The sequence below is a fragment of the Papio anubis genome, chromosome 13, assembly GCF_008728515.1.
Source record: "Papio anubis isolate 15944 chromosome 13, Panubis1.0, whole genome shotgun sequence".
NCBI classification, from domain to species: Eukaryota; Metazoa; Chordata; class Mammalia; order Primates; family Cercopithecidae; genus Papio; species Papio anubis.
Window position 1 is genome coordinate 63,074,848 of NC_044988.1, and position 27,331 is coordinate 63,102,178.

The window sequence follows — 27,331 nt, forward strand, 5'->3', positions numbered from 1 at the left end:
TTTCTCTGCACCCTCTGGGTGAGGCATCATTGTACTGACCCCAGAAGCACTAAGTGATTGAAGAGAACAGTCTATTTTCTGTTTGGAAAAAAAAATTCAATACTAAAATCTTATATTAACAAAAAGCTTTTTTTTTTTTTTTTTTTAAATCAAACAAAGTACATAAAATAAAGGTGGGCACAACGCTAAGTGATCACCAACCAGGGGATGTTTGGGATTTTTAGATGCATTAAAAGGGAGTATAGAGAATATCCACCTGCAAATAAGATTGTATTTTTTTGCAACCCTATGATTTTCAAATGGCTCCTAAACACAGTCTTTGGTCAGGATAAGGGATTCTGCAGGCCTAGCCTTACCGTTCACATCAAATATAGGTGGAGGGATGCCATATTCTCCACATTTGGAGCTCTGTCAGGCTGCTCCCTTTCCACCAGTCCTATCTAGTGATACAGCCCACACAGGGTGAGGCAACAGGAGACATCATACTGATGTTGATCAGGAAAGGAAGAAGGTGCAATCTTACTTCCAGGATTTCACATTTGGAAGAATGCCTTGGGAGTGGTGGGTAGCCCAAAGCTCTTCCCAGGAAAAGAAGCAGGCACAGGGCCCAGGACTCAGGCTCCATTTTGACCCAACGTTTATTGTCCTTTTACAACATGTCATTTTTTGGTTTAGAAACTGCTTGTGATTAGTTTTCCAACATTAACTCAAAAGCATGTAAAATAAATCAACCTACTCTCTATATAAACACCCAGCAACTGTGGCCCCTACCCACCTACCCAGGTTGGATAGGGGGAAGGGAGGGCTCGGGCAGCATTGAGTCAAGTGCAGATGCTTTACTGTGGCAGGTGGCAGTAGTGCCTTGGTTCACACCCCACACAGGTCCCCTGCACTGCCCCAAACTACAATAGAAATGGCATAGGCCCAAGGCCCAATTCCCTGTTGGTAATTCACTCTCCACCTACCAAATGAAAATCGCTTTTATTTTTTCGCTTTTGTTTTGTATTTTTGCAACAGAAACCCCCTGTCCAGAGTCAGACTGTAGCTGAACTGTTCAGACTGAAGAATGGAGCAGGCTGTGGGCGCACCCCTGGTCCCTCTCCTGGGCAAGCGCCCCCACCCCCAGGGAACAAGGTCCGGGCAGGCCAGCTCACTGCATGCTGGCCACCACCACTTAGCCATACAGGTCATCGTCATTGTCTTCTGTGTATACACTGCCACCTGTGCCGCCTCCACTGCCCTGACTGGGGCCAGCTCCACCCTGGTTCCCTGAAGGGAATCTGTGTACGAGAGCAAAGCCAAAAAAGACGGTTAGGACAGAGCCTGTGTAAGATTTCCACAACTACCCCTCTAGCTTCCTTAGGATTCCCATTCCCTTTTTGGTGTAGGTCCCCAAAGTAACTTAAGCACTGTCTAAGGCTCCCAACCAAGTTACCTGAAGCTGCCAAAGCCCCGACTCTGCTGAAGGGTCTGGGCGAACATCTCGTACTTCCGAATGTCATTGTCACTGACAGAACGGCGCGCAAAGCGCATGGCTTCTTCAAAGTGATCTCGACGGATCTCAGGCACTGGATCATCCTCTTCTACCTCCTATAGTTGGTAAACACAGATCACTAGGGCTTAATACTTTAAAAGGAAATGCCAATGGCTTTCAGTGCTTACCACATTTGGATTACATCCTACCCAGTGGTCTCACTTTCAGTGACATATATACTCCTAAACATACCCAGGGTTTCCCAATGATTGCAATCCTACTACTAGAGCACATTATTTGGGCTGCTTATTCCCTTTATTCAAATTATACTCTCTTCACAGCCCAGCTCAAAACCTATCTCTTCCATTGAGAGGCCAATTGCTGTGACTTATGAGACTGCTTCCTAGGATTAGTTCATCAGTAGTTTTAAGCTTTTATGGGAGAGAGAAGGTCACAGACCCTTCAAAACAGAAAGAAAGCCATTTATTTGCTCATTCAGTAAGTCCCATGTTTGGAACTTAATGAATTAATTAAGGGTAACACAGGACATAGTGGAACACAAGTGAGATGACAGAGATCCTACCTTTATGGAGCTTACACACACATGAATTTGTCTTTTCATTTTGGGAGGTCTGCGGACCCCATCCCTTCCCCAACCATCAGGGACAGGTATATGGGTCTCATCTCAGTTCAAAACCTTGCTCTGCAGCTCACACCTGTAATCCCAGCACTTTGAAAGCCCAAGGCGGGCGGATCACAAGGTCAGGAGATCGAGACCATCCTGGCTAACACGGTGAAACCCCGTCTCTACTAAAAAAAAATACAAAAAACTAGCCGGGCGTGGTGGCATGCACCTGTAGTCCCAGCTACTCGGGAGGCTGAGGCAGGAGAATGGCTTACACCTGGGAGGCGGAGGTTGCAGTGAGCCGAGATCGTGCCACTGCACTTCAGTCTGGGCAACAGAGCAAGACTTCGTCTCAAAAAAAACAAAAACAAGAACAAAAACTTTGCTCTGTTTGGTGCACTCTCATACTTTGATTTCCCTCATGGAGCTTGGTTTAGACTGAGAATGGAGCCTGCCCATCTCTTCTCGGCCTTATTCCAAATTGAATGGATTCACCTCAGTATTCTTTATCTTTGATGCCCTATTAACATTCTTCTCAGATGATCTTTTCAACAACTTCTACTCTCAACTCTAGGGCATGGTGGTGGCTGCTGCCTGGCTCCCCATGACTGGCACATCTGGGGAAAGGATACAGACTCACCATGGCTGATGGGTTTGTCTGCCTCTCTCGTTCTCGCCTAATCTCACTTTCGATGGATTCACGGATGGCCAGCTTGCAAGCACGCTGGCAAATCTCTGTAAGGTCAGCTCCAGAGAAGCCATTAGTCATTTTAGCCAGGAACTCCAAGTCCACATCCTAAAAGAAGCAGCAGAGATACCTTAGCATTTAGCCTCTTCTCTCTTGAGATACACAGATCTTTGGGCCATCCAAGCACTCCCAACTAGTCTGCCCCTTCTTTGGCCACCCCATTTTATTCCTGATTCTAGATTATCTTAATACCCTCAAAAATTCTACCTTCCCTTTAGACCAACCCTAACCCTAAAGCAATCTTGTCCAGAACCCAAAGAGCACTCTATACCAGACTGAGGACTCATACAAGTCTCCCACAGCCCATGATCCTGCACCTGCCTTGGCAACTGGGGACTTGCGCAGGTTAGCCTTGAGGATGGCAACGCGTGACTTCTCATCAGGAAGTGGGATGTAGATGAGCTGATCAAGACGGCCAGGTCTGAGGATGGCAGGATCAATGATGTCAGGCCGGTTGGTAGCGCCAATGATGAACACATTTTTTTTTGTGGACATGCCATCCATTTCTGTCAGGATCTGGTTGATGACTCGGTCAGCAGCCCCACCACCATCTCCAATGTTACCTCCACGAGCCTTGGCAATCGAATCCAGCTCATCAAAGAATAGCACACATGGGGCAGCTTGGCGGGCCTGTAGGAGGAATGGATTGATTCAAGCATTAACAAAACTAGATCTCTCGGCCAAACGTGGTGGCTCACACCTGTATTCCCAGCACTTTGGAAGGCCAAGGTGGGAGGATCACTTGAGGCCAGAAATCCAAAACCAGCATGGGCAACATACTGAGACTTCATCTCTACAAAAAATAAAAAATTAGCCAGATGTGGTGACGCATGCCTGTAGTCCCAGCTACTCAGGAGTCTGCAGTAGAATGGCTTAAGCCCAGGTTTCAAGGTTACTGTGAACTATGACTGTACCACTGCCCTCCAGCCTGGGCAACAGAGCCAGACCCTGTCTCAATTTAAGAAAAAAAAAAAACAACAAAACAGCTCTCTCACACCTCAGAAAGAAAATCAAGTGACTTGCTGTCCAGTTGAGAAGCCAGTAATAAGAATGTTTCAACCGTCTTAAAGAAAAACAGCCTTTATTCCTTGTCCCCAGGCAAATCAATAGATAGCTCAGCCTATTGTAGCTCACCTTGTCAAAGATTTCTCTGACATTGGCCTCAGACTCCCCAAACCACATGGTGAGAAGCTCAGGACCTTTGATGGAGATGAAGTTGGCCTGGCATTCATTAGCAATGGCTTTGGCCAACAAAGTTTTCCCACAGCCAGGAGGTCCATAGAACAGAACTCCCTTGGAGGGTGTCATGCCAAACTTCAGGAATTTGTCTGGGTGTTCCACAGGATACTAGGAGGAAAAGGAAAGAGGGTTCAAGGTTACCTCCACCTTGTGAAAGAAACCTAACTAAACAGAAGCATGCCCTCCATTACTTCATGGTGTACCCAATGGTATCAGATCCAGGTTCTCTAGAAGCAGATTCCTTAGTGCCTCAAATCTAAGAACAATAGGTTCCTAAGTCGTGCTCTCACATCTCTTGCAGCAAACGTGTTGACACCCTAAGATCACCAAGGTCAATTACAATGTACTGAGGCAGTGACTCACCCTGGACCAAGTTACCCTACCTGGACCAGCTCCTGAAGCTCACGTTTGACATCCTCTAGGCCCCCGATGTCTTCCCAGGTTACCTGTGGCACCTCTACCACGGTTTCCCGCAGTGCTGATGGGTTACTCTGGCTCAAGGCCCACTAGAAAAGGAGGGAAAACTGGGGATGAGACTTACCAGGGGAGGGGTCAGAGCACATATGTGTGTACCTGAGGCAGGGGTGTGGTCCTTACCCGGAAGTCATCCATAGTAACTGCTAAAGAGTTCATGACCTCGGCATCAATGGTCTCATCCTCTAGGTCAATGAGATCCATCTTCTTGCGGATGGCTTGCAGAGCAGCCTCTGAGCACAGGGCTGCTAAGTCAGCACCCACATGCCCGTGAGTCTCATTGGCTACCTGCAGAGAAAGATCTATTTACTGTGCTGCCTCAAAGACCCAGCTGCCGCAGGAGGCTCAGAGACAATAGAATGCTTCCCCTGACTGCTATTCCTGTGTCCTCTAATTTCCTTGAATACATATACTAGCAATACCTTTATGGGCTGGGTTTTAAGTACTTAATCCTGGACTCGGGACCTAGAAATAAAGCTGCTCCAACAATTCTGATTTACTCTAAATGCAGCGTCAAGTGAGAAAAATGCCAACTCCAATTTCCTGGATTTAATCTCAGATTACCTCCTTTCCCCTGTCCAGAAATAAAAACCCATCTCGTACAAAAAAACTTAGCCGGGCGAGGTGGCGGGCGCCTGTAGTCCCAGCTACTCGGGAGGCTGAGGCAGGAGAATGGCGTGAACCCGGGAGGCGGAGCTTGCAGTGAGCTGAGATCCGGCCACTGCACTCCAGCCTGGGTGACAGAGCGAGACTCCGTCTCAAAAAAAAAAAAAAAAAAAAAAACCCATCTCCTCACATCAAAACCTTATGTCTCTAGTCAGTTCCCAGCAACTGCCTAGAGATATTGTAACGCCTGGTCAGCCCTCATCATCACTTCACCTGTTCCAGGTCCACATCATCTGCCAGCTTCATGTTCTTGGTATGGATCTGAAGAATCTCTAAGCGTCCCGTAGCATCAGGAATTCCAATATCTACCTCCCTGTCAAAGCGACCTGTGGGACGGTGCATGAACATAGACAGGGCTCGTTTCTAGTCCAGAGGTAAGAGACAGGCCTAGGGTGACCAACCATCTCAGCTAGCACAGGATTGTCCTAATGTTAGCAATGAAAAAGTCTCAACCCTGGGAAACCTTTCAGTCTCAGGAAAACCAGGGTGGATGGTCACTCTAGACAGGACGTAGGATAAAGGAAAAAGAAACCCTGATCCAATCACTGTGAAGGGCTTCAAGAGGATTAGGTGACTTAGATGAAGGAGAGAGGTAGGACCTAAGCAAGGACATGGTCAAAAGTATCTGGAGTCCTTACCAAATCGCCGTAGAGCTGGGTCAATGCTGTTGGGTCTGTTGGTTGCTGCCATGACAATCACATGTGCTCTCTGCTTTAGGCCATCCATGAGGGTCAACAACTGTGATACGATGCGCCGCTCCACCTCACCATGAGTCTGCCAGAACAGGATGTCTGGTCAGAAGTGAAGTCAGGGCCTTCCAACCCCCCACTATCCCCTCAAGTAAGCTCCTACTTTCTCTCTTTTGGGAGCGATGGCATCCAGCTCATCAATGAAGATGATGGCAGGAGCATTCTTCTCAGCCTCCTCGAAGGCTTTACGAAGGTTGCTCTCAGACTCACCAGCCAATTTGCTCATGATCTCAGGACCTGAAAGGATACAGAATGGAGGCAATAACAAAATGACAGTCTTTCCCAACTGCCCCAAAAAATCAGTTATCTTGCTTGTTTGGCCCAGAGACAGGTCCTGGGTGAGAAGGTGGTAACCTATGCCTACTTCTCAGATCCTCTACCAGCCATTATCCCAGGAAAGCCACCAGGCAAGGCTGGAGAGAAGCCCAGGGACTCAGTATACTCTTCTCACAGTTGAACTAGAAGTGTAAATGTGACAACAAACGCTCTAGCCAGAGCAGGAGAGATGGCACACCACTAAATAGCATTCTCCAAGAGCCAGTGATCGAAGTTCATTTTCCCCAAACTCTCTCAAATCACTAAGCATTCGCCCTTTGCTTTCTCGCTCTAGCTTGCTCCTGCTCTTCAGTCTGTCCACAATCTTTCTCAAGGTGGGCAGGACAGGGAGCACCAGTGTAAAATATCTCCCTCTATTACTCATCTGTCTGTAATATACCCAAGCAGAAGAAATATGCTATAAAGGTGCAGGAGGGCATGGGTGCAAAAAGGATGTGTCCATGAGTGCTCCAGCTCATGAGCCCAGTTCAAAATTGGGTCTAGCCAGCATAAGATGAACCAAGTATCTTACCATTGATCAAGAAGAAAAAGGCTCCAGTCTCATTTGCTACAGCTCGAGCAATCAGGGTCTTTCCGGTTCCAGGAGGTCCGTAAAGCAGGATTCCTCTAGGAGGCTGTGGACCAATGCAGAGTGTGATTACGTTCCCACCTTCTCCCAAACCCTAAAATGGCTTAACTAGGGCTCCAGAGACGGGGAGAACCAGGCTTCAACCCTGACAATATTAAGAATAAGCCCTCAGTAGTAAATGCTAAGCAGACAATTTACTTTAGGCCACAATCATTTCTATTACTAGCAGGGAAAATACTGCTAGAAAGTGGGCAATATTTATGATTGTAACTTGCATAGGAGACTAAGGGCAGAGAAACTCTAGTCCAAATGTATTTGAAGATACATGACTAGGCAAAGGCAAGAGGCCATTACACAAAGGGCTCGATTTTAGACAGACCAAGGGCCAAAGACTAGCTAAGCCATTTAAGAGAACAGGGTCTATTTTCTTCATTGCCAGAGAATCACTCACTCCAATAACCATGCCCTCCAGAATTTATCACACTGGAATGGTGTTTCTTACAATCATCAATTTTCTTCTTTGACACTACCCTTTCTATGGTCCTATCCACAAGCAGAACACGTAAACTGTCCACATAGAAGATGAATTTGTGTGATACCTACTAGGAAAATGAGTAACTTCATCTTCAATGTGTTCCATGATATAGAAAAAATTGGGAAGCTACACTCTAGACCAATAGTTCTCAAATGTTTTAGACTCAAAACCCTTTAACACTCTGAAAATTTCCTTTAACTTCCTTACTTCTATTGGGTGACATTGCTCTAGACAGGCTGGCAAACTATTGTGAGATTTGTTTTTACGGGGTCCATTGATACAATAATGGCTTTTATATTCTAAGAGTTGTGGAAAAAAACCCACATATGTGTGTGTGTTTTGTGCGCACATGCACACGACAGACAATTTAATTAGCCTACTCTGGTCTAGACCATCAGCTCTAATGAATTTAGAGCCTTAGGTAAACTAAAGGATATATTATTGCCCCTCTAATCCAAGGCAATAATGAAAGCCATGTATGAAAACAGTCCCAGGATTAGACACTGAATATTAATCACCACTTTAGACTTGATCCCAGAGCCCAGGATGCTCACCTTCACACCAATTGCCTTAAAGAGGGCAGGATGTCTCAGGGGCAGTTCCACCATCTCCTTTATCTGAGCTAGCTGCTTCCTGCAGCCACCAATGTCATCATACCCTACTTCATTCAAGGACTCTTCCTCATCCTGAATGTGGAAGAGAGAAAGGAGAAGGCAAGAATATTATATCAGCAAAAGTTGAGTTTCTCTAAATCATTCCACTACCTAGTGTGCAAAAACCTAGCGTATGAGTATAATAAGATTCTCAACCCGGCACGGTGGCTCACATCTGTAATCCTAGCACTTTGGAAGGCAGAGGTGGGAGGACTGCTTGAGTCCAGTTGTTCCTGGGCAATACAGCAAGATCCCATCTCATTAAAAATTAAATTAAATTTAAAAAAGAAGATTCTCCTCTAAAGGGATCCAGCCTCAAAGAACCACCACAAAAATCCCAAGGCAAAGATTTCCAGCACAGTCCTTGCCTCTCACATTACTCGTAGTCTTACTGAGAAAGGGTCTCTAAAACCTGAAGCTGGAAACCCTGGGAATGGGCAGAGGCCTGAAGCCACCATCAGCTTTACTTCAAAAATGGTTTCAATCACTTATATATTTTGGATTCAGTCTAGGTTTTTGAAATTCCTGACATTAGGTACATCCAACAAACAATTAGGCCCAGAAATGAATAGCTGGCAGGTTTCTCATCCCTGAAAGATGGTTAGTTCTCCAAAGAACACCCAGTCTCTTTTTTTTTTTTTTTTTTCAACCAGGCTGGAGAGAAGTGGCACAAACTCAGCTAACTGCAACCTCCAACTCCTGGGTTCAACCGATTCTCCTGCCTCAGTCTCCCGAGTAGCTGGGATTCCAGATGTTCACCACCAGGCCTGGCTAATTTTTGTATTTTTAGTAGAGACGGGGTATCACCATGTTGCCCAGGCTGGTCTCGAACACCTGACCTCAAGTGATCTGCCCACCTCAGCCTCCCAAAGTACTGGGATTACAGGTGTGAGCCACCACAGCCGGCCGAGCACCCAGTCTTGACAGTTACCACATGATGCCACACTGAGTAATCATGAAATTGGATACTGGAATCAGGGAGAAAACTCACCTCTCGTTTGATAGGCTCCCCTTCGCAGTGGATCACTGTGTCTGGAGCAACAATGCAATAAGGGCTAGGATCTGTTTCCACCACTTTGAACTCCACAGCACGCATCCCACCACGGACAAGAAAAATGTCTCCTATGAGAGCAAGCAGTACAAGCACAGTTAGGGGCGTCAACTACAAGACAAAGTGAGAACTCATCAGACCCTGGGGTCAAAATGCCAAACTCATTAGATATTGCCCTATTTCTCCCCAACTCCACCTGTCTTAATAAGCAGCAGGTAAGAGGAGAAAGGTAAACTGTGAAGAGTCCCTCTGACGCTCAAGAGGTCAGTCAAGAAAACCTGACATGTCAGAAGACTATCAAGTTCTGACTTCTGCCATGTAAGTAGCCCAAGTTTTCACTACAACCACCAATGATAGAACTGTGCACTCTGGACCCTGACCCAGCCAAAATGGACCACCTTCTCCTTCAGAGATCCATAAAGATAGCTTACTCTCCCGGAACACAGAAGGGGAGAGATGGGAGCCAGGGAAGGATGGAGGAAAGGAGCAGGGTAAGACATATGAATATGTGTGCAGGGTTTGCATGCATGTGTATACAAATATATGAAAATGAGTCTAGCGGCCGGGCACGGTGGCTCACCTGAAGTCGAGTTCAAGACCAGCCTGACCAACACAGTGACACCCCATCTCTACTAAAAATACAAAAATTAGCCAAGCGTGGTGGCAGACGCCTATAAGCCCAGCTACTCAGGAGGCTGAGGCAGGAGAACTGCTTGAACCCAGGAGGAGGAGGTTGCAGTGAGCTGAGATTGGACCATTGCACTCCAGCCTGGGGGACAGAGCGAGACTCTGTCTCAAAAAAAAAATGAAAAGAAAATGAGACTAGGCATGAGGGCTCATGCCTGTAATCCCAGCACTTTGGGAGGCCATGGCAGGTGGGTCACTTGAGCCCAGCAGTTTGAGACCAGCGTGGGCATCATAGTGAGACCCCATTTCTTTTTTTTTTTGAGACAGAGTCTTGCTCTGTCACCCAGGCTGGAGTACAGTGGCCTGGTCTTGGCTCACTGCAACCTCCACCTCTTGGGTTCAAGCAATTCTCGTGCCTCAGCCCCCCAGGTAGTTGGGATTACAGGTGCCCACAATGGGGTTTTGCCATGTTGGCCAGGCTGGTCTCGAACTCCTGGCCTCAAGTGATCCACCCGCCTCAGCCTCCCAAATCGCTGGGGTTATAGGTGTGAGCAACGGTGCCCAGCTGACCCCATCTCTTAAAAAATAAATAAATAAATACAGGAGAAAAGCATAAAAGATTAAAAAAAAAAAAAGAAAACAAGACGAAGATGTTCCAAGGTTTATTCCCTACAGTCAATAATCCTTAAACTCAGAATTAGCTCTCACCTTTCCGGATGGGTCGATAAGCTTCCAGGAAGTACGGCTTTAGGTATACCTCAAAGAGATTACCAGTAATGCCTTCCACCGTGTCATCAATGGGCAGCACGTGGATACGTTTGCCGTACTTCACATCAGGGCATGGCTGGATGCTGAGGATGACAAGCAGACTCCATATTACCAACCACACTTCGGGCCCAAGCACTGGGTGTCCAAAAGGGCCTGGCACAGATAGCTGATAGTAAGTGAAAAAGAAAAGGCAGGATGGCTTTAGGTGAAGAGAGGAAGGAGAACACCGTGGAAGTGAGGGCAAAGGAACAGCCCCACTCACTTCTAATCAGTGAGCCAAAATCAAGAGCCACACATTTAGAAACCCCACAAAGATATGCAAGGTCTTCAGTGAGATATCCGAGGATGATCCCCTTCTAGCTAATATTGGTGACCCAGTATTACAAGGGAAGGTCTTAAGCTAACAATTGTCAGGGTCAGTGAAACAGAAGTGAAAAAAACAAAATTATCTCAGCCAGGTGTTCAGAACACCTTGAGGAAGTGACTAAGCACCCCCAAGAAGAAAGCTACATGAAACTTAGACTCCATCAAAAAGAATCAAAAGCCTGAGATGATCCTGGCCAGGTGATGGTTGGTTGGGTAAGAGTGGCTAGAGATGACTCCAAGATGGGGCAACCTCTTGCCTAAAATTATGCAAGAACAAGCAAAATCACTCACATTGAGAACTATCCTGGGTCTGGCTCCAACTACTCCTCTCTCCCGGGTTCACTTAGGGGCTTAAAAGGCCTGCTAGCAGCTCACCTTCCATGTCCATATCCCCACCTCATTCCAACCCCAACACAAGCCATTAATTGGACATACTAGTGAGAGTAGTGAGGAGGTTATTTGGCAGATACATACACACCCTCGAGTGGTATCCTAAGCTAGACTATAAGTATGATAAATTACACTTCTAGTAGGAAAAAATAAAGGCACCAAGAAAGTTACAGGAATGCCAATATGTCTCAAGCGACCTGCAGAAATGGATTTTGAAGTCCCAAGAAGGCAGAACCAAAACCTAAAGACAATCCTGAAGCAAAGTCTTCCCATGACCAGCAGGCTTCCTGCATCGACAGGTTCCAAGAACTTGGTCCTGCCTGTAATACGTGGGTACTGCCTGTAATGCAGGCTATCTCTGGCCTCCCATCCCTGTGGAGCCAAAAACCCCACACACCTGATGACATCCCCTAGGCGTACACGAAGGTTATTCCGAACAACTCTATTCATCCGAATCTTCTCATCAGAACAAGTGTCATCAGAAAGGACGATGCAAACAGCTTCTCGTCTCTTCTTTCCTTTCAGCAACACTGTGTCACCTCGGAACAACTGCAATTCATCCATCTTGGGCTGAGGAAAGAAAGTTAAGGCCTTTGGGTCACTGGGCAGAAGGGGAGTAAGCAACAGCCCTGGAGATTGGGATTCCCAGTAAACCCCACTCTATCTGCAGTCTGCAAATAGAAATATCTGCAAAATGAGAAAAGAAACCTGGGCAAATCCCTCAAGTAAGTGCAGTAAGGAAAGACTAGTCTGTGGCCCCAGCTTACCTGGGACAAGGACACCACACTGTTGTCCTCATTGATGGCTTCATCAACAATTAACCGATTGGGACGGTTCTTCTGTTTGAGAATGGCTGTTGATAGGTCATCACCTTTTGAACTAGAAGCAGGAAATGGAGTCAGTCCCAGTAGACACTCCTGCCCCAAGGGCCTCACCAGTCTCTAAAACTCATACTTAGGAAAGAAACAGTGAATAGATGAAGCTGTCCCTAGACCAGAGAGCTCGGATGAAGGAAAGGCAGCCAAGGTCACGAGGAGCAGTATCTAGCATACATATTACAATACCCATTCCGGCAGCTCCTGGTATTTTGAGCATCAGTGTCCCAGCTATAAGGCTCCAAGTGAGTAATCCTGCCCCAAGAAGACATAATAGAAATGGAGACTGAAGAGTTATTAGAGAAATAAAAATAGTCTTAGACTTATAGAAGAGTGGTTAAGAGCAGGAACTCTATAATAGTCAGACCCATTGGGTCTGAATTCCAATTCTGCCACTGCTTAACTGTGATCTTGGGCAAGTTACCTAACCTCTGAACTTTGATGTCCTCCTCTATAAGAGAGAGACTATAATACTTACCTCAGAGGCTTATTGTCTTAAGGGAGATAATGAATGTAAAATGCTTAACATAATAGCTGGCACATGGTATTAATGGTCACCATGATTAACAGTATAAAGCATAAGCTAACTTTCCAGGGAATGAAGTAAGCCAGACAACTTCCCTTGAGGCTCAGGGAGCTCTCAAGTCCTACCAAGCAAGCCTGGGGACAATGAAGCAGAATTATTGGCGCTACCCTCCTTATAGGCTAAACCTACTGATGCCAGGGCATTCCATAGTACCAAAGGAATGCCAAGCATAAAGACCATCATATTTGGAAACAACACTAACAGACATGAAACCGCCAGAAAGAGGCTCAAGGTCAAAGGAAACTTCACAGTAATTTCTGCAAAAGCACACAATTCCATAAAGTTGGCTCAAAAAACCAAAACCAAGAAATGCTGAAACACTGTGCAAATACAAATCCCTCTCATCCAAATCAAAGTTGACTGGGTCTATACTCAGTTTGTTATTTCCTACAAGACAGGGTCATTCACCAGACAGTGACACCAACTTATTACCTAGCCCATCTCCAGCTGTCACTTAGTAGACTCAAGTTCTCTCTCTCTTTTTTTTTTTTTTTCTTGAGATGGAGTTTCGCTCTTGTTGTACAGGCTGGAATGCAATGAAGGGATCTCAGCTAACTGCAACCTCTGCTCCGCCTCCCAGGTTCAAGTGATTCTCCTGCCTCAGCCTTCCCAGTAGCTGGGATTACAGGCATGCGCCACCACGCCCAGCTAATTCTGCATTTTTACTAGAGATGGGGTTTCACCATGTTGGTCAGGCTGGTCTCGAACTCCTGACCTCAGGTGATCTGCCCACCTCGGCCTCCCAAAGTGCTGGGACTACAGGCGTGAGCCACCGTACCCAGCACTCTCTCTCTCTTTTTTAAGAGCTGCCTCCTGTTAGTAAGGCTCAGAAAACATAAGCATTAACCAAAGTAGGAAGGCTAGACAATGAAAGAAGCCAAAGAAAATAAATTTTTAAAAGGAATTTCTTCATTCAACAAATTCATGAGTGTCAATTATGTGCCAGGCATTGTTCTAAGGGCTGGGGATACTGCAGTCAACAAAGCAACACAAAATAGTATTCCCATTGGAAATATCCTCACAATTTCCAAAAGACAGAGAAAAGACACTGTGCTCAGCTAGGAAGCTGTGGGGTTTTTACATCTCTGGGTCCTGATACACCCAAGAGAAAAACAAACCCCATTCATCGAACAAAATGGTAGGCCTTCTGCTAACCCTCACACATAGGCTGCATTTTTAACCACTGCCTCTAAACTAGTTTCTAATGACAGTTTCTAATGACCATTTCCTGTGCTCAAATTTGCTTCCCCCATTCCAAAAGTGTGCCACTCTAGGCACGATGCTGCTGAGTAGGCAGACTTTCCCAATGCTTATCAACACAGTGGAGGCCAAGCATGCTCAATGCGACAGCTGAGAGCAATGTAAACCCATGAGCTCTCCCACTCCTGTCCCATCAAAATACTCTTTCAGGCGTTGCCATCTTCTTGCTTGACTTATAGAACTGGGACTGGAGAAAAATAAAATGCCAGATGCCTCTAGTCATCATAGTTTTTTATTTTTTGAAACGGAGTCTCCCTGTTGCCCAGGCTGGAGTGCAGTGGTGCGATCTCCCTCACTGTAACCTCTGCCTCCCTGGGTTCGAGTGATTCTCCTGCCTCAGCCTCCAGACTGGCTGGGACTACAGGTGTGCGCCACCACCACGCCTGGCTAATTTTTGCATTTTAATAGAGATGGGGTTTCTCCTTGTTGCCCGGGCTGGTCTTGAATTCCCGACCTCAGGTGATCTGCCTGCCTCGGCCTCCCAAAATGCTGGGATTACAGGCCTGAGATACTGTGACCAGCCAACAGTTTGTATTTTAATCTCAAAGCTGCATCCTAGGAAAACCTCCATTCTGCCTACCATCCCGGTAGGATGGCGATAGCCAGGACTCTGGCTCTGGAGATGAGTGGTATGCCCTTTTCTTAAGGTAAAGCCTCTAATTCCCCATCTATCTAGTGAGATCAGAGGTGTTAGTCTCTAAAAGAGTGAATTCAGCCTGACCATGGGCCAACAGCAGTTCTGGACACTCTTTGGGGCCATTCTCCACTGTCTTCTGTATGAGTCAATCCCTTTCCAGAACTGCACAGGGGACTCCAAGGGACTTGGAGGGGGTTCAGCTAAGAGTCATCAAGGTGACCAAGAAGTTAGAAACAGCTGATGATTCCAGGTTCCAAGAATTTTAGATTTTTACTTTTGAAAATAAAAGGCTGACTGCATATAAACCAAAAGAACACTTTCAGAGTAAGTGACCCTTTTAAATAAGCAACTGAGTAATACTTTATCCCAATTCAGAAACTTGAGAAAAAGGAACACACCTCAAAACACTACTCTCTTCAAGGAAGGAAGGTAATTTGCATAGAAGAGTTTCCTTGGGCTGGTTGTTTTTTTTTTTTTTTTTTTTTTTTTTTTTTCAGCCTCTAAAAGCTCTATTCTAAATTGAATGGGCTGAGGTAGGTAGCCAAGTTTTATCTGACGCTTTCTTGAAGGATGGAGGTGGTGTCAGAAAGCCCCATGGCCCGGATAATTTCTCAATACAGCTACCTGGGTAAAGCGGTGTGCGCACGTTTGTTTTTGATAAGTTAGTGCAACTCTAAACTGCACACCACGAAAGCTGGAAATATGGAAAGGCGCACAAAACACGAACTGAGATTCCAACTTTACCAAGAACCTAAAATGTTAAAGAAAAATTCTTTTCTCCCCACCCACGAATCATAACATTAAGGAAAACTGGCTCAAACTTTCTAATATGAACAACAGGCCTAAAGTAAGAACACCAGAAGCGAAAGGTAGGGCTCGCCCTCTCCCTAACAGTCCCTCACTACTCAGATCACACACAGAGGATGCCCACCTTGTACCGGCCGACCTGACTCCAAAAAGGCGGCTGTGAGCTTCCCTGAGCTCGCCCGGCCTTCCCCGACCCCGGCCTCCACCTCGGTGGCAGGGCTCCTGAGGCCTTCACATGGCGCAAAGTCCACGCCCACCGGGCCCGGTTGGGGCCTCGGGCTCGTGGGGCCTGCTCTCTCCAGGGACCAAAGGCCTTCGGCGGGTGGTAGGCCGGACGGCAGACTGGCGCCCCAAGGCCCCGGGGTTCCGCGCCGGCGGTGTGGGCCGGAAGACCTCGTCAGGCCCGGACGGCCATTCCAAGGGAGCCAATCGGGCGGGCCGGGGCCTGCATGACACAGCACGATCCGGCCCCAGGCTCCGACCCGGGCCCAGCGCAAGCCCCGCCTAGGGGGCGCGCGGGTGCGCAGCTGGCCCAGCCGGGCCTGCCGGGTCCACGGCCCCTCACTCGCTCCCTAGTTCCCCTTCCCTCTTTCCTGGTCTCCACCTCTCTGACGCGCCCACGGCCAGGCCCCGCCGGGCCTACCCAGCGCCGCGGGTCCCGGCGCGCGCCGCCGCAGCAAGCGGACGGCGCGCGCACACTCACTCGGCTCCAGAAGCCATGGCGCGCGCCTCTCCCGGCCGGCGGCTGTGGCGGCCCGCGGGTAACGGCTACGAGCGGTGGCAAGCGACCGACTGGGCCGGGGCTCGGCTCTCCCAGGCGGTGGGCAAGCAGCGGCGACAAACCCGCAAGCGGCTTCCCTCTCGCTTCCTCCCACCGGCAGCGAGGCGTCAGGCGAACAACGCTGGCTCCTGATCCGCGAGGTGGCAGTGGCACCGGCAGCGACGACTCAAACGACGGACGCAGACGCTTCGCTGAGACTGAGCCGAGAAGAGCCGAATCATCGGAAGGGAAGCTGCTCCCACCTCAGCCAATCAGCGTCTGCCCTGCGGCCTCTCGCCCGCCTCTCCGTGCCTCTCCCCAGCAACCCGCAGACCGCAACCAATCAGGAAATTCGCTTGAGGCCTGGCTCCCGCCTCAGTGATGCGACACGCCTAGTAACGCCACGTCAATTGGCCGCAACGCTACGCTTCCTCGACGGATTGGAATTCTCAGCCAATCAACGAAAGGAATAGGGCGAGATCGACTTGTGAAAGGAGACCCTTTAATCCCTTAGAGGCGGACTCTCCCACTTGGCTCCAGTTCATTGGCTCCGGAGTTTATCCTCCTAGAAGAACGTGGCACAATAGACTGAACCCTTGTATTAGTCTAGTCCAGTTGTGGTAACCTATACATCCATCTTTTCCCAAAACCTGGGGATCCTCTAAGATGCCATCACCACCCTGACCCTTCTTGCTCCTTTCCAACGCTGCCTCCAACCACCCCTACTCTGAACTTTCTGACTAGCACCCTACTCCTACCCCATTGTCATTGCACCCTCTGGTAACCCCAATCCCATACCTTTGCAGTTTCTCAGCGCTTGTGCCTTTCTTCCTCCCGTCGTTAATGTTAATACATTATAAGGCACTCAAATCCAGAGAAGTCAAAGGACAACCACAGAACACACAGCCAATTCAGTAGAACCCAAATTAGCAAGAAAACTGCGTATGTTGGGACTTGAAAATCCTTAAGCCCCAAATAACAGGGGTCCCTGTTTGCAGTCAACAGGCAGCTGTTGGTGGTATGCCGACTCAATTCACCTTTCACCTTCTAGCCAAAGAGACACATTTGACTGAGATGAGTCCAATTTCTAGAATTTGGAATTAGGAAGGGAATGAGAGTCACTCTGAGAGAAATCTGCCTGTCTCTAACTATCAGCTACCTGCTCTTGTACTGAGAAGCCTATCTAGACCACCCTTCAGACCCAACTCATTGTCACTGTCCTGGGCTTTGGGGCTCTGCATTTAGGCAATGTGAAGGACTAAAGCCACTGCCTCCTAAGTAAGGATTATTGTAGCCCTTTCCTCATACCCAGACTTCAAGTTTGTAAGGTAGACGATGTCAGGAAAGGGCATCATAGACAACTAGCACTGACCTAGACGGTCATGAGCCTTCCCACCCAAGTATATGTAGTAGGCAGACAAGAGATAAATATGAAATTTTACTCGACAAAAGAAAAGAGGAAACAGGAAGAAAGGTGCCTCGAGCGAAGCCAATGACTTGGTGGTGGCAGAGATTGTTTCCTCCAAAACCAGAATGGTAGTAATTAGGGCAAATTTCACAGGCCTACCACCAACCTCACCAGTCCAGGAATTATATAGGAATGGTCACATTCCTAACGATGGTGAAGCAGAAAGCCCTCCCCACAGAGAGACAGCCAGGCCCCAGCTCAAGCTCTTGGAAACGTGGCAGCTACAGGTCACAAGACTTTGGCAGAGATGTCCGAAACTCTTCAAGGAAGGCATCACGATCAGAGGGGCGGATCCAGCTCAAATAGCTTTCTAGGTACAGGGGGAGAGACCTGGAGAGCAAGAAGGATGATGCCTAAGGGTGAAACATTGGCAGAAAGCTGGGCAGCCATGCCCCCTCTTTCAGTGTTCACCACCCACAATAGGTCCAAGGACTCTAGGACACCAACTGCTCCTCAGCCCCAAGCCAGCAGGCCTGAGCCTCACCACGTAGCATCTTCCTGTGGCCCCTTAGTTTGGGCCTCCAGCCTCCACCAGAGTGCAGTGGCCTCATCCCTCCGATCTAGCCTCTTCAGAGTCTGAAGCAGGTGAAAGTAAGTGTCTCGATTACCTGTAGCCCCAGCCCAGAGTACACAATCTTAGAACTTAACATAATCTTAGGCATTGTTTTATAAAAAGAGAAACTGAGGCCTAGAGAGAGGAAGTATCTTGCCTACACTCACATATGGAAGCAGGGGCAGATCATTCACAACCATTCCCATCCCAGTGTCCATCATCTGCCCCCTACTTCTGTGCAACCCACCCCAGCAGAGTCATGGTCTTTGTGTCTGAGGATATTGGGGAAACCAGGGAACTCTTGGGAGCCCTGCATATACAGTGTATGTTTGAACACCTGGATATATCCCTAGGTATATATAGCACAACCCAAATCACCCCTCCTGTCTGAGAACATCACTCGTACACTTATGCCCAAGTATTTCCCATGGGCTTCTCTGTCCTTGCACATCTACGCATAGCTGATGTCATGCAAGTATACGTACCTGGGCACATCTGCACACCGAGGAGGAAGTCCTGTAAGGCTTTGGTATCCTGGCCGCTGGCTACCCATTCCAGTCCACGACTAATTAGGGCGGCTGCCCGAAGCTGCTGCAGTGCCACATCTGACTTACATCCCTGCTCACCATTGGAAGCTGCCCCTGGGGACCACTCCCAAAATCAAGAAGTGTCTTCCCAGCCTCAGTCACCAAAACCCTAAATCCTCCTCTATTTCTTCTTGTGTCCACAGTCCCTTTCTCTTAAGTCTCCTGGTGGGCTGGGACACCTTAAAGCGAACCCACTTCCACCACTACCACTTCCAGGAGGTAAGAGGAAAACTGAAAGTCTAGATCACCTTGTTCTTTTTCCTCAGGTGTGGTCCGGAAGAGCAGCTCAAGACACCTGAAGTAGGACACGGAACAGGGGTGAAGAGGAATCAATTTCAGAAACTCTAGGGTGAGTAGGTGAACACGGAGCTCACCAACTCAGGTCCCAATCAGAAAATCATCCCTCCACATCCCTTCTAGGACCCCAGGCTCACCTGCTAAATTCACTAATTGCCACTTTTTGCGCACCCAGTTGTACCCAGGCCTGGCCCTGAAGCAGGTGGGTGGCAGAGACCCAGAGTGGGCAGTATGGCAGTTCCTTGGTTCCTTTTCTGGCATTTTCCCACAGCCGGGACATCTTGGGTAGCAGAGACGATGTGCGTCTGAGCAACTCCTCACATAGAGTCAAGGCATCTTGGGCTCTGCCTGCCTGGATCAGTGCTACCGCTGCTTCCAAAAACACCTCAGGCATACAGGGCCCTGGAGGGGAGGGGGGCGGGGAGAACTGGAGTGGGAAAAAGAGGCAGTGTCTTCAAAGGCATAAGCCACCATCCCCAACCTCTTCACCAGGCTCTGGTACTATGCAGAGTCCTGGGCCCCCAGACTGGACAGACAGAAAAGAGGGAAAAACAAAAAATTGCAAAAAAAAGAGGGAAAAACAAAATCCCCCTCTATTCCAAAGGGGACACCAACCCTTCTACCCCACTGCAGAGAAGCTTGAAGACACACTCACCCTTGGCTCCGAGCTATCCAGCAACAGGGCCAGCAGGTCCAAGTAATGCTCTGCAGCGTCTTCTGCCCTAAGGAGTCAGAGCCCATAAGCCTCACCCTAGGCCCTAGCAGGGCCCTGCAAGGGTCCTGAGAATGTTCTCTTTTAGCTAACAGAGGGATGCTCATGGGCCCTGAGGAGGAGAGGGGAAGGGAAGGTCTTAGGGCTCCAATTCTGGCTCAGTATAGATCTACCTGTTACAGAATTGACTGAGGAAGAGACTTCAGAGTGTCAAAGATAGTGGGGGTTAATGTCTTAGTGAAGAGTCCTCAGTTCAGGTCTAGAAGCAAGGTAGGAGGCTGAGTAGTGGCGACCTATGTCCTCCCACTGCCTCATTCATCCCCCAAGTCACAAGAACAAAAGCAGAGTCACACCCCAGGGGAGGCATCAGAAGTGGGAAGAGCAGCTCAGGTGAGCAAGGGGAACCTCACCTCCCCATCTGTAGGCACCTGCTTGCTAGTACGTGCTTGGCCTGGCTCTGAGTGCCACAATGAAGGGGTGAGGCTAGGTCAGGTGGTGGCAGTAGTAATTCTACCTCAATGAGAAACGGTGGGGCTTTGGAACTGTAAGGGACATTTAAGGCCTAAAAGAGAAAGAAAAAAATTGTATCTATAATCTTTGGGAACCATACTTCCTTATACTTGGATCTTGACTAGTCAAGTTACCCCAACACAAGCACCTCAGGAATTCTCCACCCTATATCTTCATCTGGCAATTCCCTACCTCAACTAGCAGCTCCAGACTTTCCAGCTCTGCTGTTGTGTCCCCCAGTTGCTGATAGAGTCTAGAGGCCTCCAGAAGCGGAGGACCCCAGGCTGATCCCTCTTTCAGGGCTGCAACCAAGTACAACAGTGCTCTCTGTGGATTTCCCTAGAGGGATAGGAGGACACGGGCCTCAGCTACCCTTAGAAAGCAAAAAGCTATATATAATGCTTGTGGTTTCCCCAATCCACCCTAGGACTGTCTTTACCATCTTACGGTGACAGGACCCCAGTGCTGTGTACACCTGGACCAACACAGGCCGTGGACACAGGCCTGAGGCCACTTCATGAAGGCTGCTTAGTGCCTTCTCTGGGTTCCCTGTGATCAACTCCTGGAGACCTGAGGACAATCAGGGTGTGAGCTTGGAGAGGCCTATAGAGCAGGGGTCATGATGGGGGACAAGGCTCTAAGAAGCCCATGGAACTGAATGGTACGAGAGAGGGCATGAGTCTGGAGGACCACTTAAGAGAGGAAGAGATGAGTCAGGTTGCTAGCTGACCTCGGCGGTAGGCAAATGCTGTCAGGAGGACATCCTTCAATCCCTGGGCATCCTGCAGGGTCAACGGAGCATCTAATTCCTCAGCTGGAGGACTCCAAGTTTTCAGAAGTAACAGCAGATCCTCAGAGGCTCCACTCTGGGGAAAGAAGGACAACCAGAAGTTCCAAGCCTACAACCTCCCTGTCTTCTCCTATCTCCATCATGGCTAGACCTTGAGCTCAAGGGTCCTCTTGATCCTTGAGGACACAGGCCTCAGCTCCCCTTACAAAGCAAGAAGCTATGCATAATGCCTATGGTTTTCCCCAATTCTAAGAGATAGACAGCTATGAGGCAAGGATTTAAAAAAGAAAGAAAAACCTGGGGCAGTGATGATCTATTCTAGCATGGCTCCTCACTCAGGGCAAGGACCATATTTGAGTTACCAGTAAGGAGACTAAGGCTGAGAGGTGACTTCAGCAAGATCACTAGAGCCCTATCCCTATCCCCCCCCAAAAAATTTTCTTTTTTTTGAGACAGGGTCTCCCTCTGTCACCCAGGCTAGAGGGCTGGAGTGCCGTGGCATGATCATAGCTCACAGTTCACTGTTGCCTCCACCTCTTGGGTTCAAGTGATCCTCCTACCTCAGCCTCCTGAAGTGTTGAGATTACAGGTATGAGCCACCATGCCTGACCCATTTTTAAAAAACACTCCTAAGAGAATCCCCACAATGAGAGACCAACCAGGGCAAGGTCACCCAAGAGTCCCAGAGAGAATCCAGATTTTCTGACCACCAACCCAGCCGCCTGGCGGTACATGATGATGCTACTGCAGCTGGAGAGAAAGGAGAAGGTAGGAAGGAGGAGACCCTCAGCTTCAGGTCACTTTCCCTATTACCTGGCTGTCATTCAGGGTCTCTAGCAACAAGGCCAAGTCCCCAAGACGGTCAGCGCTCAACCAGAGGGCAGCCTGCAGGCCAGCCAGGCGGTGCAGGGCAGACAGCAGCTCTGGTAGAAGGCAGGAAGCACGAAGGGCAGAGTCCCACAGCTCCCTGAGCCCCTGTTCCAACCTGGGCCCCCGCTGCTCCTGTGTCTCCAGCACTGTAGAGTATACACACACACACAGACACACACACAGCTGAGGTAGGACCTCATCCTCCGTCTCCCCACACACTCTGGCTTTCCTCTCCTGCAGGACCCCAAAGGTCACAATAATACCTCAACCTGGTCTGAGGAGCACAGAGAAGGGCACCTCTCTCCATGGAGGTGACAGATGTTGTTGATCCTCCCATCCCCCTGCAATAACTTAAACCCAGACTGAAGCTGGCAGGGGAATTGGGAACAATCTCTGGCCCTCACCTCTCTCTAGGCCCCGCTGGATATCCTGGGCCTGATCCTCTGTGAAACCCTGGGCCAAGCTTGCCCTCAGGATAATGAAGTTGCAGATGACAGTCAGCTCCAAGGGAAGAACAGGAACTGCGGCAGGGAGCCCTGGAGCAACAAAGTTGGTCTTACAGACTGCTCCCCCATGGAAGATCCTCCAAATAAGATACCAACCCAGAGATCACCCCCCTCCAACCAAAAATGGCCAAAATAAAGAACCCACCCTCCAGCCGATTAGCTAAGGATTAAAAAAAAGAACCCAGGCCGGGCGCGGTGGCTCAACCCTGTAATCCCAGCACTTTGGGAGGCCGAGGCGGGTGGATCACGAGGTCAGGAGATCGAGACCATCCTGGCTAACATGGTGAAACCCCGTCTCTACTAAAAATACAAAAAACTAGCCGGGCGAGGTGGCGGGCGCCTGTAGTCCCAGCTACTCGGAGGCTGAGGCAGGAGAATGGCGTAAACCCGGGAGGTGGAGCTTGCAGTGAGCCGAGATCGTGCCACTGCACTCCAGCCGGGGTGACAGCGAGACCCCCCCTCAAAAAAAAAAAAAAAAAAAAAAAGAACCCAATCTTTGGACAGAGAGTCTGGAAAGGGCAAAAAAGTTATCCAGATCAGACCATCCTGGAAATCATTTTTCAAATGCCACTCTGTGCGTAAGGAAGAGAGGGATTTGCCTGTACAAAGATGATTCACTCCAGCCCCCTCTGTGCCTTAAACAGGACTCCCTGCCCCCTAAGTAATTTTGTCGATGCCAGAAATGCAGGAGCAGATGAGTCTCTGGCTATGGAGGAGGGGAACTCCCCTTACCTGCTTACCTGACCTCCATAGTCTGCAAGGTAAGCAGGTAAGGGGAGGACCTACTTACCTTGCAGACTATGGAGGAGCCCTCTGAGCCCTTCCAGTGCATCCTGAGCCAACTGCTGTCGCCTCAGAGTCAGACCGGAGTTCTGAGCCACCTGCCACATGAGGGAGGGGTTGTCATTGAGGATCAATCCTTTTTTCTCCCCTTGCAGCAGTGGCAAGGGATGCATTCTCCAGTCATTTCTGGCTCTTTGGTCAAGCTCAGCCCCTCCCCATCGGTTGGGGTAAATCCACTGCAAACCCGCTTTCAGGGATCTTGGGGCTGCAAACCGAGGGTGCCACCAACCGTGTTACCTTGGCCTGTCGAACGAGCCGGTCATTCTTTTCCCTCCACAGGTCCAGGCAGCTGGAGCCCACAGAGGTGGTCTGGCGGGACATGGTGGCCGAGGCTGGGCCCAGACACCTGAAGCGGACTTGGGAAGGGTGAAGCTGGCACGCCCAAGCTCTCAACCCCAGCGGGGAGGGGCCTGGGCACTTCCGCACCCCGCCGAACTCCCCTGCTTCCCTCGGGGTCCCAATTCACCCGCCCAGGCTTTCCAGGACAGATGGGACGCTCTCTCAGCGCGGCCCGCCCGGCTCTCAACCTCGCCTGTGGTTGGCAGGGCCTGCGAAGCTCTGGGCTGCGGTTGGTCCTCTTCAAGCGTTAGTTCCCGCGGGAAACTCGGGGAGGAAACGAGTCAGCAACCCCCGACAGGTAGGCTTAGGCGGGCTAGAAGCGGGGGCCGTGTCTGGGGCAGTCGCACGGCCGGCGGTGCGGCCCGCTCGGCCCTCGCGGAGGCCACAGCCTCGAGAAAGGGTGGCGGGAGCGAGTCTCGGCTCCACAGTCCGTGGCTTGACCCTTCCTCGCTGCCACACTCCCAACTCCGCCTGGGTTCCCGCTTCCACGGAGGGCCGGCCGCGAGGTGCATGCTGGGAGTCGTAGTACCGCCCCGGCGTGGAAGAGCCCCGCCCCGGCGTGGAACAACCCCCAACCAACGCCCCCGGCGTGGAACAGCCCCGCCCTGGCGGACGGTGTTTCCAGAAAACGGTGACTGGAGACGAGCGCGCTCCGTAATCGTCCATCGTTTCTCTGCTCACTGTCGAGCACCAACATGCTCACCACGGTCGGCTCTCTACCGCGTGTAGTCTGACTGCTGGCAGTGCCGCTCTGTACTTGCACTGCTCAAAGGTACCTGCCCAATCCTTTCAAATTAAATGGAGCTAGAATTGAATATTCATATGCAAAAAGAAAGAAAAAAGACAGGAAAGAACGCTACCATACATACATACATAACATCAACTCAATGGATCACAAACTAAATATAAGAGCCAAAAATATAAAACTTCTAAAAGAAAACGTAAACCAGCCTAGCCAACATGGTGAAACCGTCTTCCCAAAAATACAAAAATTAGCCGGGCGTGGTTCGTGCGCCTGTAATCCCAGCTACCTGGGAGGCTGAGGCGGAAGAATCGTTTGAACCAAGGTGGTAGAGGTTGCAGTCAGCCGAGATCGTGCCATTGCACTCCAACATGGGTGACACAGTGAGACTCCATCTCAAAAAAAAAAAAAAAAAAAAAAGGTAAGAGAACAGCTTTATGGCAACGAGTTCTTAAGACACAGCACTAGAAGCTTGAACAATAAAACAAAAAAGTTAACTTTATTAAAATTAAAAACTATTTTACTACAAAGGTATCATTAAGAAAAGTTGGCGGGGCGCGGTGGCTCACGCCTGTAATCCCAGCACTTTGGGAGGCCGAGACGGGCGGATCACGAGGTCAGGAGATCGAGACCATCCCGGCTAACACGGTGAAAACCCATCTCTACTAAAAATACAAAAATTAGCCAGATGCGGTGGCGGGCGCCTGTAGTCCTGGCTACTCGGGAGGCTGAGGCAGGAGAATGGTGTGAACCTGGGAGGCAGAGCTTGCAGTGAGTGGAGATCGCGCCACTGCACTCCAGCCTGGGCGACAGAGTGAGACTCTGTCTCAAAAAAAAAAAAAAAAAAGAAAAGAAAAGAAAAGAAAAGTCGTAGGCTGGATGTGGCTCATGCTGTAATCTCAGCACTTTGGGAGGCTGAGGCTGGAGGATTCCTTGAAGCCAGGAGTTCAGCAACAAAGATGGTGTCTTTTGTAGAGACATTATCTCTACAAAAAATGCAAAACATTAACCCTGGCACAATAACACACCTGTAGACCCAGCTACTTGGGAGGCTGAGGTGGGAGAAGCCCTTAAGCCTAGGAGTTCCAGGTTGCAGTGAACCATGATCACACCACTGCACTCCAGCCTAAGTAACAGAGTGAGATCCTGCCTCAAAAAAAGAAAGGTCACAGTCACAGAGTGGGAGAAACTACTTGCTAATTATATACCTCATAAGGGACTGGTATCCCTAACACATAAAAACTCTCAAAACTCAAGAAAAAGATTTTTAAAACAATTTTAGCTGGGTGTGGTGGTTCACGCCTATTATCCCAGCACTTTGGGAGGCTGACGTGGATCATTTGAGCCTCAGAAGTTCAAGACCAGCCTGGGCAACATAGCAAAACCCCACCTCTACAAAAAAATACAAAAATTAGCTGGGCATGGTGACACACGCCTATAGTCCCATCTACTCAGGAGACTGAGGTGGGAGGATCACCTGAGCCCAGGGAGGTCGAAGCTGCAGTGAGCCATGATTGTGCCACTGCACTCTAGCCTGGGCAACAAAGTGAGAACCTCTCTCAAAACAAAACTAAAAACAATTTTAAGATGGACCAAAAAAAAAAAAAAAAAAACCAGACATTTTACCAAAAAAGATACACTAATGGCTAAGAAACACATAAAAAGATGCTCAGCATTATTAGCTATTAGAGAAAGGCAGTTAAAAACATGGCCAGGGCCGGGCCATGTTACACCTGTAATCCCAGCCCTTTGGGAGGCCGAGGTGGGTGGATCACTTGAGGTCAGGAGTTGGAGGCCAGCATGGCCAACATGGTGAAACCCCGTCTCTACTAAAAATACAAAAATTAGCCCGGCATGGTGGCGCATGCCTGTAATCCCAGCTACTTGGGAAGCTGAGGTGAGAGAATGGCTTGAACCCGGAAGGTGGAGGTTGCAGTAAGCTGAGATCACGCCACTGTACTCTAGCCTGGGCGACACTGCGAGACTTCATCTCAAAAAACAAAAAACCGCTATACACAGCTGGGCGTGGTGGCTTACACCTTTAATTCCAGCACTTTGGGAGGCTGAGGCAGGTGGATCACTTGAGGCCAGGAGTTTGAGACCAGCCAAGCCAATAGGGCAAAACCCTGTACTGAAAATACAAAAATTAGCTGGGCATGGTGGCAGACACCTGTAATCCCAGCTACTCGGGAGGGTGAGGCACGAGAATCACTTGAATCTGGGAAACAGAGGTTGCAGTGAGCTGAGACTGCGCCACTACACTCCAGCCTGGGTGACAGAGTGAGACTCTGTCTCAAAAATAAGTAAATAAAAATAAAAATAAAAACACTACACACATACGTACATAAAATGACTACAATAAAAACAGATTACACCAAGTGTTGGTGAGGATGTGTATAAGGAACCCTCATACACTGCTGGTGGGAATATAAAATAGTACACTCACTTTGGAAAAGTTTGGCAGTTTCTTAAAAAGTTAATCATAGGCTGGGCATGGTGGCTCATGACTGTAATCCCAGCACTTTGGGAGGCCAAGGCAGGTGGATCACGAGGTTAGGTTATTGAAACCATCCTGGCTAACACGGTGAAACCCTGTCTCTACTAAAAATACAAAAAAATAGCTGGGCATGGTGGCATGCACCTGTAGTCCCAGCTACTTGGGAGGCTGAGGCAGGAGAATGCCATGAACCTGGGAAGCAGAGCTTGCAGTGAGCCAAGACCCCGTCGCTGCCCTCCAGCCTGGGTGACAGAGCGAGACTCCATCTCAAAAAAAAAAAAAAAAAAAAAAAAAAAAAAAGTCAATCATAAATTTACCATAAGACCCAGCAATTCCACTCCAAAGAATACTCCCAAGAGAAATGAAAACATACGTCCACACTGAGATTTGTTGCAAATATTCATTGTAGCTAAAAATGTTCAT

The 27,331-nt window shown here is 48.9% G+C and overlaps 2 protein-coding genes across 14 annotated transcripts; both read right to left on the reverse strand.

Moving 5' to 3' along the window:
• Positions 1 to 620: 620 nt before the first annotated feature.
• VCP (valosin containing protein) lies at positions 621 to 17,032 on the reverse strand. 3 transcript variants are annotated; one of them, XM_003911546.4, is made up of 17 exons: positions 16,138 to 17,032; positions 12,037 to 12,148; positions 11,667 to 11,839; positions 10,454 to 10,596; positions 9,059 to 9,189; positions 7,969 to 8,100; positions 6,823 to 6,925; positions 6,079 to 6,212; positions 5,865 to 6,000; positions 5,440 to 5,552; positions 4,684 to 4,848; positions 4,470 to 4,592; positions 3,982 to 4,194; positions 3,169 to 3,477; positions 2,740 to 2,895; positions 1,436 to 1,590; positions 621 to 1,280 (listed from the first exon to the last, which is right to left on the reverse strand). In XM_003911546.4, the coding sequence occupies exons 1-17, from the start codon at positions 16,152 to 16,154 to the stop codon at positions 1,175 to 1,177; spliced, it is 2,421 nt and encodes an 806-aa protein (XP_003911595.1). In that variant the 5' UTR covers positions 16,155 to 17,032; the 3' UTR covers positions 621 to 1,174. The 3 variants fall into 3 exon arrangements, with proteins under 3 accessions (XP_003911595.1, XP_009186846.1, XP_031510172.1); XM_009188582.4 differs by lacking the exon at positions 16,138 to 17,032 and adding an exon at positions 15,559 to 16,049; XM_031654312.1 differs by lacking the exon at positions 2,740 to 2,895.
• A 587-nt stretch (positions 17,033 to 17,619) lies between these two features.
• Positions 17,620 to 24,191, reverse strand: FANCG (FA complementation group G). Of its 11 annotated transcripts, none has more exons than XR_638309.3 (14): positions 23,568 to 24,191; positions 23,278 to 23,368; positions 22,386 to 22,517; positions 21,925 to 22,127; positions 21,052 to 21,187; positions 20,761 to 20,891; positions 20,514 to 20,660; positions 20,222 to 20,373; positions 19,755 to 19,821; positions 19,237 to 19,526; positions 19,051 to 19,097; positions 18,701 to 18,856; positions 18,147 to 18,238; positions 17,620 to 17,992 (listed from the first exon to the last, which is right to left on the reverse strand). XR_638309.3 is itself a non-coding variant. In XM_009188584.3 (14 exons), the coding sequence occupies exons 1-14, from the start codon at positions 23,649 to 23,651 to the stop codon at positions 17,884 to 17,886; spliced, it is 1,851 nt and encodes a 616-aa protein (XP_009186848.1). In that variant the 5' UTR covers positions 23,652 to 24,191; the 3' UTR covers positions 17,620 to 17,883. The 11 variants fall into 11 exon arrangements, 7 of the variants coding, with proteins under 7 accessions (XP_009186848.1, XP_009186847.1, XP_003911599.1 ...); XM_009188584.3 differs by having other exon boundaries at positions 18,147 to 18,270; positions 20,240 to 20,373; XM_009188583.3 differs by having other exon boundaries at positions 18,150 to 18,270.
• Positions 24,192 to 27,331: the final 3,140 nt, after the last annotated feature.

Coding starts and splice junctions, on each gene's coding strand:
- FANCG (XM_003911550.4), bottom strand. CDS start 23,651: ATGTCCCGCCAGACCACCTCTGTGGGCTCCAGCTGCCTGGACCTGTGG. Junction 20,661..20,760: donor GGTCCTGTCACCGTAAGATG/GTAAAGACAGTC, acceptor CTATCCCTCTAG/GGAAATCCACAGAGAGCACT. Junction 19,098..19,236: donor GCAATTAGTGAATTTAGCAG/GTGAGCCTGGGG, acceptor GTCCTACTTCAG/GTGTCTTGAGCTGCTCTTCC.
- VCP (XM_003911546.4), bottom strand. Junction 11,840..12,036: donor GTGTGGTGTCCTTGTCCCAG/GTAAGCTGGGGC, acceptor TTCTTTCCTCAG/CCCAAGATGGATGAATTGCA. Junction 4,195..4,469: donor AGCTTCAGGAGCTGGTCCAG/GTAGGGTAACTT, acceptor TTTTCCTCCTAG/TATCCTGTGGAACACCCAGA.